The 11,921-nt window shown below is 41.7% G+C and overlaps 1 protein-coding gene across 1 annotated transcript; it reads left to right on the top strand.

Moving 5' to 3' along the window:
* Window positions 1-7,489: 7,489 nt before the first annotated feature.
* LOC103705770 (protein VACUOLELESS GAMETOPHYTES-like) lies at window positions 7,490-8,047 on the top strand. Its single transcript, XM_008789620.5, has one exon. It carries the CDS (start codon window positions 7,490-7,492, stop codon window positions 8,045-8,047), a length of 558 nt encoding a protein of 185 aa, XP_008787842.3.
* Window positions 8,048-11,921: the final 3,874 nt, after the last annotated feature.

Raw genomic sequence — 11,921 nt, forward strand, 5'->3', positions numbered from 1 at the left:
AAGCTTCAGCTGCTATGTGTACTCATCCGTGTAAAGGTAAGGATGGTTGGCTATATAATTTACATCACAATCTTACTTGAGAAAGGTATATACTTTTGGAGTAAATACATGATAGAAAGCGAAGCCCTTCGCTAATCTCTAGGCGAGGGCTAAGAGATTCTCACGGGTTGTGTCAGCCCGTGGCTCAGAAGCTCAATGGCAGGGATGGGAAGGAAGCAGTGCAGCAGTTCCAAGGCAAATACACCACATGGACATGCATGAACAATGCGTTGGATTGCCCGTCACCTTTTAAATTTCTCTCCCCCTCCTTCACCCCCAACTCGCCCACCACCATCTAAAATTCATGAAGTTTAAAGTACCACAATAGCATGAAGACGGCCCATGCGGCCATGCCTTCCTTTTGTTCCTTTCCCTGTGTCTCTTCAATTCCAACATCCACCCACACCATAATATACCCCACTTCTCCTCGCTCAAGGTGTCTCTTCGTACCCAAAACCACCCCTTCTGAAGCACCAAAACGGCACCATCTCATGGCCGAAGCACTGCCTTTTTTTGGACTGCCATGGGAGGGAAAGGAATCCATCTAGACCCGGCCGGGCCCTTCGACACGCTGTTCATTTCCCTTCGTTGTCAGCCTCCATACATCACTTCCCCTTGTTTTTATCTCCTCCCTCTCCTTTGTGAGCCTCGTAACTTGGTGCGGTAATATTCGGGGCATTTGAATTGACCTTGGTTTGTCCAGAATGAACTCAGACATGTCATCTGGCCATCATTAATCTTCATTGCTAAAGGAAATTGGTGAGACATGAATTTGCGTATGATCAGAATATTGCCACGCTTGGTGTGGGTCAATAATTGTTCAAAAAGAAACAAATTGTTCACCTTCTTAAAGTGAATGGAGGGTAGCAACGGGTTCAGCTGGCTCCACCGCCATGCATGAATAATTCACAATTATTTCACCAGTCATATTCTTCTAGGAATTGTAGTCATGCAATTGATCATGAATTGTTCAAAAGTTTGGATTTTCTTAATTCGTTCATGAATTATTCATGATTTATCTAAAAGAGCATGGATGATCGAAGAATGATTTTTTTTTTTTGTGAAAAAGGAGTAAATGATACAGGTGGAGCACCCCCAAATGGAAATACCCGGGACTAGTAATTGGAAATCAACATCACTGACCACATTTGATGAACCCCGAGCCTCATCAAATGTGGTCATTTTATTCCTACGGATGAGGTCCAATTTCAATATATGGGGTGATTCTCTCCGGGAAGCTGCGCCTTTGTACAGGTTAGAACTGGCTGCATCAACCCAATCTTTTTTACGCAATTTTTGCACTGTTCGGGTTCCTATTTCATGATCCACCAGTTGAGTTGCGAATATCAAAACCATCTGAAGATACCAAACACCATCACCCAGCCAATTATGCCCCCTTTTTTTTAAAATCTTTTTTATCACCATTAAAGTTGTTGGATATGGATTGATTGTGTTTTGAATGGTTTTAAATAAGTTTGGTTGATTCGTTTTCTTAAATTTTGAAGCTTCAAGGTATAAGAGATAAGTAAGCAAGATTTTTTTTACTAATTTGTGAACTATCGGTCATTTTTAATATTTAAAAATTCTATAAAATGTATATAAAAATAGATTCTAGAATGATAAATTTATATATAGAAGCATCAAGCATCTTGTTGGCTCATAAGGTAACTTTAAGATTTACAATTGATACCTCATAGCTTTTGAAAATAAATGTTAGCTATATATTTTATCAAACAATAACCAAAGTAGAAAATCGAAAGATTCGAAATGTTTTTGAAGGTTGACTTGATTAGCATATGGAGAGATTTCTTCCAATACAAATCTATGGTTGAAAATTATTTTCTAAACTAATTTCAAAAACTCAATCTGATAAAAATGTGAAAAGATTTTTTTTTTTTTACAAAAATCAAATCCTATCTCTAACAAGAGCTATTTTCAATGCAATATTTTGTTATAACACATCTTTATTATTTGCATGTAATATAATCTAAGATTTTGTTTTTATTTTTTCACTCAATCATGTTTGTTGCATCCGTGGGTTAAACTAGCAAAAAAACAAAAAAGAAAGAAAAAAGAATAACTGAATGGGCTTGTTGTAGGCCGTATCATGTTTGGAGTCATGGTCAGCAGAGGGCTTTGGAAAGAGTCTTAACTTAACAAATGAGGTCTATTATTAAATGAGTACATTCATAAGATTGTGAGAACAAGGAGCGGCCATAAGGATGGATTAGAGTAGAAAAGATTTATACAGGACTTCTATGCCCTTTATTGCCTATCTAAATTCAAACTAAAGAAGATTAAAGAAATATAATTATGGCAACAGATTATGTTTGGCCTTCTGCATAACTATAGCTAGTGCAAGCTTTAGAGCACGGCCGAGTTGAACACTGGTTTAGTTTTAATATATACGAATATTTGGCTGGGGTCATGCACATGCCGATTGATCTCGGATGCTTTAGGTTACATTTGTTTGAAAGAGCAAAAAAAAAAAAAAAAAATTCAAGCCCTTTGGGTTATTCTTGTGCTTCATGATTTGCCCAATTCTAATAAAAGGGACTCAAAGATCTGATCAGTTTATATCATGAGAAAATAAAAATAACGCTGCACGATGGTTATAAAATAGAAGTCACACAAAACATAATATTCAAGGAAGGAAATGTCCTACTCTAGCTTAGGTGATGATGGAGAAAATATTGAACATCTCGACTTCGGGTTAAACCGACTTTCTTGACCTTGGACCTAAACCGAGGTGAATGACTTCGGCCCCAGCCGAGGAGCAAATCAACCGAAGAGAACAATCATCACATGTCAACAAGGATTGACGGTTCTAACAACCGTCAGCCCTGGCATCCTGCAATCGTGGCAGCACCACGGTCTCCGCCCGACCAACGCTACACGCAGCCCATGTAGACTGACTTCCTCGTCACTACCGTACTATCGACCATTACCAGGCTATCAGTGCACGTCACGTCGGCCCACGTAATGACAAAATAGGCTCACCTATATAAAGAGGCAGCCTCGGGACCTCAGGTATGCCATAACACACACTACGCAATAATAGAATAACACTCTGTTGAAATATTTTTCTTTTATATTGTTGCTTCTCTATTTTGACTTAGACATCGGAGGAGACTAGCACCCGACGCTTTAACCAGCCTACTCAGGTCACCTCTAGCTGACCCCAAGATTGTCAGAACTACTCTTCGCCAGATCCTATAGTAACAAATAAGCATTAGAATGAGAGCGTCGCCCCCTAGCTACATCAACATCAATAGAGGGGAGAGATAACTAGCATGAGGTGATGAGGAGTGTGCGACACATCGCATCTTCGCAACACCACACTCCGACCTCCCAAGGGTCATTGCAGATCTTGGAACCTGCTCCACTGGAACAACCCGCCATGCTTGTAGGCAATGAACAGTTCAACCTGCTCATTCAGCAGGTGTAGGCATTAACCACAATGGTCTATAGCCTGCAATAGGTAGCAGCATGACTATAGTCGGTCCAGCCAGAATCCGTCCAACCTATCCGATACTCTCGATCACCGACTCACCTCATGCACTGGTCAACCACCGCTCTCAGGATCGTGAACCCGAGCAGTCGCATCACAGCTGATGCACTTAGCAAAGTAGTCTTGGTCGGGATGGGAAACAACATGCTTCAAGCCCCCATTTCGGTAGGGACTCCGTTCACAGCCTATCGCATGTTTGCCTCACGGAGCCTCCGCCCCAACGGGATGCCGACCTCGATAGGAGAATTAAAGAAATAGGCCAGAATATCTAGACCCTTATAGGACATACTCTAAGTGCGAACAATGACCTCAACTACTCCTTGGGGCCCCCTTCTCTCGGCACATCATGAAGGAACCGATCTCACCTTGATTCAAGATACCCCAAGTGGAGCCATACGATGGTAGCACCAATCCTCTGGATCATCTGGAGAGCTTTAAGGCTCTCATGATCCCGCATTAAGCCACCGATGTTGTGCTGTGCAAGGCATTTCCTGTGAGCCATCATAGGGCGGCTCGGTTCTTGTTTTCTGGGCTTTAACCCGAATCTATCCATTCCTTCGAGCAACTCCCTCACCTCTTCGTAGCACACTTCGTCTCCAGCTGGAGACGACACTGCAGTTCGGACGTGCTGTTCAACATCAAGCAGCAAGAGGAGTCCCTCAAGGACTAGCTCGGCCGCTCCAATGCAGCGACACTAGAGGTTCACGACCTAGATCAGTCAGTCGCGATGTCGGCAATGAAGAGCAGCCTACAACCATCGTGCTTTCTCTTCTCCTTAGATAAGCTATTTTCGATGGATTTTGCCGAAATGTTGGCGCATGTAGACAAGTATGCAAATGTGGAGGAAGCCATGATCTTCCATCGCGAATCTGCTAGCGGGAGACTTCCCTGAGGGGCCAAGAGGAGATGTAAGGAATGGAAAGCTTTTACCGATACCAAATAGACAAGGGTGTTTGGTTGGGGAGACACCCTGGAGACCAACCTAGGACCTCTTCAAGACCAAGCCCACTCAAAATTTCTCTGGGAATATAGTCCAGAGATGCCTTTGAAACCATAGTCGAGAGATGAAAGGAGACAACCCGGGACGACGTGGGATATTCTCAAGACCGAGCCCACTGATAATTCCTCTCGGACCATAGTTTAGAGATGCCTCTAGGACCATAGTCCAGAGATGAACAAGACCAAGCCCACTTAGAATTCCTTTAGGGCCATAGTCTGAGATGCCTCTAAGACCATAGTCTAGAGATGATCAACAAAGGAGACACCATGAGGACTTGGGACCTTCTCAAGACCGTGCCCACTCAAAATTTCTCTGAAACCATAGTTCAGAGATGCCACTAAGACCGTTTTCCAAAGATGAAAGGAGATGCTCTGGGCTGACCTGGGACCTCCTCAAGGCCGAGTCCACTTAGAATCTCTCTGAAACCTTGGTCCAGAGATGAAAAGAGATACCTCAGGCCGACCTGGGATCTCCTCAAGGCCAAGCCCACTCGAAATTCCACTAGGACCATAGTCTAGAGACGCTTATGGGATCGTACTTTAGAAATGAAAGGAGACACCTCAGGCTTACCTAGAACCTCCTCAAGACTGGGCCCACTTAGAATTCCTCTACGACCATCATCCAGAGATTCTTCTAGGACCGTAGTCCAAAGGTGAATAAGACCGAGCCCACTCAGAATTGTTATGGGACCATAGTTCAGAGATGCTTATGGGACCATAGTCCAAAGATGAAAGAAAACACCCCGAGCCGACCTGGGACCTCCTCAAGACCGAGCCCACTCGAAATTCCTCGGAGACCATAGTCTATAGATGAAAGGAGATACCTCGGGTTGATTTGGGATCTCCACAAGCCGAGTCCACTCAGAATTTCTCTAGGACCATGGTCTAGAGATGCCTACTATAGCTAAGAGATGAACAAGCCGAGCTCACTCGGAATCCCTCTGGAGCCGAACTCCAAAATGATCTACCGAGGAGCCCGAGATAGACCGAAGCTTCTTACCGCCCCTTCATGGACGAAATTAAACACAAGGGGAAGAGTTCGGTGTGACAACCGAACTCAAATCAAGAGATGAACAGTACAAGTAAAGGCCAAAGTCAGGTACTTTGAAAAATTCTTTACTTTTTATTATCTTTTACAATATACATTGACTTCGGCAGAAATCGAGCAAAAAGAGTTACAAAAGAAGATCAAAGCTTAGGCGACAGCTTGAACTCGAGCAAGAAAAACAAACAATAAAATTAAAAAACAAAGTCAGAAACTTAGGAAAATTTAATATTTTCATTAGTTTTGAATTTTTACGCTAATCTCAACAGAGGCCGAAGAGAAAGAAGAGTACATTGAGCTCAGTTTATCCGAGTGAGAAGAAAAGCAAGTAAAAAGACAGAAAGGCAGGACTTCATCCCTCACCTCCATTGGTGTCGAGGTAGCCAGCTTCCTTTTGTTGAAAAGAACTCCCAATCTGATCTCGTAAGATGCAAATATTTGTGAACATCCTCACCGATAGGATCACCACCCTTGAGGACGAGTCCTCAGACACGATCCGCAACGTCAAGGCCAAGACCCAACACAAGAGGGGTATCCCCCAGATAAGATGACGCTTCCAAAAGACCAATCGATGCATTTGAATGCCCCTGACCAAAGTCTTGCCCTCAATTGAGGTAACGACTCGACTTTCATCTTCCGAATAGAAATGCAGTCCCACCTCGAAAGTGGGGGCAAGTGAGGGGGAATTATTGAACACTTCGATCTTGAGCTAGACTGACTTCTTTGACCTCAGACCTAAACCGAGGTGAACGACTTCGACCCCGACCGAGGAGCTATAGTCGAGGAGCCAATCAGCTGAGGAGAACAATCAGTATGTATTGATAAGGACTGATGGTTCTAACAACCGACAACCCTGGCAGCCTGCAGTCGTGGCAGCATCATAATTTGCACCCAACTAGCATTGCACGCCGCCCATGCGGATTGATTCCCGCACCGCTGCCATATTGCAGGCCATTATCTAGCCATGATGCATGTCACGTCGGCTTAGAAAACGATAAAACAACTTTCTTATATAAAGAGGCAGCCTGAGGACCTCAGATATGCAATAACACGCATTACGCAGTATCAGAAGAGCACTCTACAGAAATCTCTTTCTTTTTTATATTGTTGTTTTTCTATTTTGAATTAGGTATTAGAGGGTCTACCGCCGAAAATTTTTCGATAGGCAGACTTCTTATAGGTCATCTCCGAAGGAGACCAACGCCCGACGTCTTAACCGGCTTGCTCAACTCGCCTCCAGCCGACCCCAAGGTCATTCGAGCTGCTCTCCGATTTCAGTCCAAATGTTACGGCAATAGGTGAGGTAAGTGAGTTAAACTCACTTAGAAGAACTAAATGTCCTCAATTAATCCGTAACATCAGACTCCAAGTTCTAAAAAAAAATCTCTCGGTTCTTTCTCTCCACACTAATCCACTGGATGGCCATTATGAGCAGGTTCGCTCTGTTTTTGTTCTCTCTTTTTCTTCACTCTCTTACCCTTTATAATTTCTGCTGCTTTCATGGGGTGTCCTTTGGACACCAGTCTGCTTTAGTTGGAATAGAATCACCCTGCGTGGGGGCTCTGCCTCCACTCAAATCCCAACTTATTATGCCAAATTGACCTAACTCGGATTCTTTGCACATATTTCTTGAAGATGACCGGCACATGCCGTCACGATTCTCTTTTTCGTTTTAATGGTTAAGGAATCTTTTAGCTCAAATTTGTTCTCGCATCTTTTCATCCTGACCAACTTATTCGAACCGCACCTTTTATTGCATGGCTCTCAATCACATCACAAACAAATATGCCAAACAAAAGAACTTTTTTTTCTCTCTCTCTATCCTCTCACTCTCCAACTCTATAAATTCAGCAGGGCACCTACTGTTTTCATGCAGATCGAGTCGTCGGAGAGGGATGCCGAAGAAGATAACCCACTTCACCCATCCAAAACACCCGTTGGTGCGAACCATAATCGACCAAAGATTCACCTGCGACGGGTGCAGGTACCCGGGCTCCGGGCTGCGCTGCCACTGCGATCGCTGCGACTTCGTCCTCCACGTCCACTGCGCCACCAGCCCGCCGGCCCTCCAGTTCTTCGCCCACCCACTCCACAAGCTCACCCAGGTCGCGCGTGCGGACCCAGCCGACCCTCGCGTCTGCGACCTGTGCCGGGAGCCGGTGCGCGGGATGTCGTACAGGTGCGTCGCGTGCGCTTTCGACGTGCACCCTCTGTGCGCGCAGCTGCCGCCAACCGTCGAGTCTGATGTGCACGCCGGCCATGCCCTCTCGCTCGTCCCCGCCATCCCGCAGCCGTGCTCGGCCTGCGGCAGGGTGTGCCAGGTCTGGCGCTACCGCTGCGGCCCGTGCATGGTAAACCTCCACCCCCAGTGCCTCCTCGGGCCGGACGCTGAGATTAGGGCCCTGATAGGAACTGGAAATCGAAGGGGAAGACGTCCTGCGCTCAAATTTTGAGCGGCGGCAGCAGAAGACTGGATTTGGATTGAATAAAAACCATCGTACGCGAGAGGATGTGGTGCCGCTGGCATGAAACAGGGAGGGATTGATGGGCGAGGGTGTTTTTGACAAACTCCAAAGACATTTGGGAGGAAAGAGAATGGAGGTTTTATTTATAAATTCAGGTTTTATTTATATGATCGGGTCAGACCTGTTATATATTTTATGGATCCAAATTATACTGGATGATACAACTTATATATGCAACTAGAGATTAAATTTGTCTCTGGTTGGAACTGACCATCTATGTGCATCGACAACTTCATTGTATTTGGTGAGTGATCATTCTTTAGATGTGAGTTTACAAATTATAGTTTTTTTTAAAAAAAATTGATATTGGTGAGAGTACTATAAATGAAAATTCAACAAATAAATAATGGATGCTTAAATATAATTAAGTGGGAGGGAGCAGTTCCAATTAAAGGCTGCTAATGTCTGAGCATGAAAGGGTCTAAACGGAGGATATAAACCAGTTAGTCTATGCATGCTAATTAATCTCTCCAACTAGAAATTTTATTATTATTATTATTATTATTATTATTGTTGTTGTTATTATTATTATTATTTATGACTTAACAAAAGGCCATGGGGAGGAGGCAATATCAATGAACGATGTGGGGTGACAGAGGAGGGAGTCTTGTCCGATCGTAAGTACCGTAATGTGTATGCTTTAGGGTCAAAATTGGACGACAAATAAACCAGAAAACAGTATACCGATATTTATATTTATTTTATTTGATAAATATAAATATAGATATAGTTATTAGTTTGATAAAAAAATTAATACTAATATTTATTTTAAAACAATACGGATACAAATCAGATACCAGATATATGGATATAAATATAATATTAAAAAAATTAAACAAGTGGAAGATAAATCAAGTTATGTTAATATAGTTATTTATTTCTCTCAAAAATTTATGATTGCTATACAAAATTAAACAAAAGTATAAATAAAATTGGATATTCAGATACGGATCAGATAATTATTTATCTATATTCATATCTAGGTTTCTTTAATAGATATCGATGCTTATATGAATATTAGTTGGATGCTCAAATTTCTATTCATATTCGAATAAATTTTTCAGATACCAAAATGAATTTGGATAGATATTATGTTGTCAACCTGTTGAAACTTGTAATATAACCAGTTGCCTGAAGAATCAGAAGTAGAGAATCCCGGACTCATTAGTGAAGTCAGAAAGAGGACAGGGCCGCCTTGAGAGGCCACTGGACCTGCTCTCTTTTTCCTCTTCCTGGATCCTGGTTCCCACATCCAAAGAAAAACAAAATTAGTGAACCTTGCTGAAGGCAGTAAGGACATGCTCAATTTGATTATTGAGTGATATTGGTCATATCCCCCTCCTTCACTGAGGACTGTTTGTTTGCATCTAATTGACACTACAAGAAAATACATTTTCAGCGACTAAGATTCTAATCGCCGAATAACCATATTTGGTCGCCGAAATATTTTCGCGACTAGCATACCCTTCGTCGCCGAACTCTAGTCACTGAAAAATTTTGGCGACCAATATTGTGTGGTCACCTAAGGTACACCAACAACGACCAACGTTTGGTTGCCGAAGAAAATTTTCAGGAACCGAATCTGTTGTCGCTAATTCCAACGCCGACCAAATAGTTGGTCGTGGAATGTTTGTCTTCCGCTACAAAAAAAAATGGTCACTGAATGTCTATCTTCCCCCACCAATAGTTTGGTAGCAGAATGTATTGGAATGCATTGGCAACAAATATTTTTTGGTGGCAGAAAGTATTAACATGTATTTAATTAACAATTCAAATTATAAGCTTAATATTTATTTTTGGGCTCGTTCCAAATCCTATACAACCAACACAGCCTATCCAATATCCATATTGCACAATACATTTGCTCATCCAAATAGAAGTATACACAATGTTGGAGAATCCATTATCATTCATTATAAATATCATTATCTATAAGTCTAAAGTCAAGCATACCTATTAATACCATACATCACAATGTTTCATCCATACCATATGTTAAGGTGATAATCATCACCAAATACATCAAAATGTAAATTAAAAATCTCAAAATATCTGATCTTGCTATTCATCCAAACAACCATCATGTAGACAAAAATATTCTTATACCAAAAACTGAATTCTGCTTGTAGACAACTCCACCATGATCATCTGAACAAAAGCTATCCATGTACCAAAAACTAGATTTCACATGCTCATAACTCCACCATATATCTGAGAAAGCAAAAAAGAATACACAATCAATAACCACATGTGAAAAATAATAAACTAAAATTCAAGTATAAGTTCACAATGACATTTCGCTTAATTTGGTCAAAATCTCTAAATAACCTACGTAATAAAATGAGAATACATACCAACGAGTATTTGTACCACCAGTTGAATACATGGCCCCATCATGATGGATAGATGACTTGTGCGTTTGAGTCTTTTCCTTTCAGAACTTTGTCACCAAACTTGTAAGATGTGCAATTTGCTTCTGTTCTTCCTCTCGCTCTTTCCTTTCCTCCTCACACTCTCTCTTCTCCTGCTCCAATTGCCTCCGCAGCTCCTCACGCTCCATCTCACGCTGGTAAGTTTTAGGAGGAAGCTGGTAATCCTCAACTGGTGTAATGCTGACACAAAGATCAGCTATAGTTGCTCCCTGCATCCATAAAGAACTGAAATGGTGCACCCAAAATCTTCCAGATTGTATATTAGAAAAACATGAAGGACATGAAGGTTATTTGTAAAATTTCTTTTCCTAAGATTGGAACATGTTATGGAGTAATTTGCATTATTAAAATTTAACTCACTGAGAGAAGCATTGCTATGTCTGCTCCCTGTGACTCCTTGAAAGTGACATAGGCAATCTGAGACCTTTCAGATTCGCTGCCGAAGTGAAAACAACATGATTTTGATAATGATTTCCCACAAGAGAAATGCATAAGACATAATTAGAAGGACAATGACCTCCGCAATTCAATATATTGAATGTTCCCTGAGAAGGAAAAGAATTCCTTGATGTCCCTTTCTGATGCAGCCAGGAAAATGTTGCTGACTTTCACTGTTCTTACCTACAACAGGAGACAAGGACAATATTTCATGAACACTGCAGTTATCCACCACGCAATTGATTTATCTTACAACCAATTAACTTAGCACACATTGAAGTGCACATGCCATGAATGGTTGTGCCATAGGAATCCTATCAAGACTCATTATATGTGTGAGTGACACAAAAAAGTAAATTTAAAACTATTGAAAATGAGCTTTCTTGGGGAAAATTATTAAACAGTGACGGGAAGTCATAGGAAAATGATAGATATAATGTTAGATCAAATACAAATTTCAGTAAAAAAGGATACAATATTTTTCTTACTAAGATAAGATCCTACTCGTTGGCGCCAATTTGAATAAACATGCTTTGTTGAGGAACAAGAGATGGATCTACATGGACTATCTAGCAGTTGTTAGCTGAGACATTATGCACTATTTTCACTAACATCAGTAAATTAGATTGTTAAAAAAAAAAATCTCTCACATCTGAAACATCGATAGTCCAATTTGATGTAACCATCAACTGAGGATCCACTCTCATCCTCAAATAGCCCTGGTCCAAAGGACATGCAATAACATGCTCCATTAGGTGCTTCTCATGGAAAGAAAAGGGGGGGGGGGGGGGGGGTGGTGGTTTCATGTGGCACGCTTAGATGAATGTCAGAACAGAAAAATAAAAGGGCAAAGAAATGGAAGAAGTCAGTGTAGGCTTGGCTTTGATGATATACGATCATGTGCAAATTAACCAAAAAGATAACAAGCTTAC

This window comes from Phoenix dactylifera, chromosome 15 (assembly GCF_051530095.1).
Source record: "Phoenix dactylifera cultivar Ajwa chromosome 15, Ajwa_hap1_PhDact_Kaust_v1.1, whole genome shotgun sequence".
Classification (NCBI taxonomy): Eukaryota; Viridiplantae; Streptophyta; class Magnoliopsida; order Arecales; family Arecaceae; genus Phoenix; species Phoenix dactylifera.

Coding starts and splice junctions, on each gene's coding strand:
- LOC103705770 (XM_008789620.5), top strand. CDS start 7,490: ATGCCGAAGAAGATAACCCACTTCACCCATCCAAAACACCCGTTGGTG.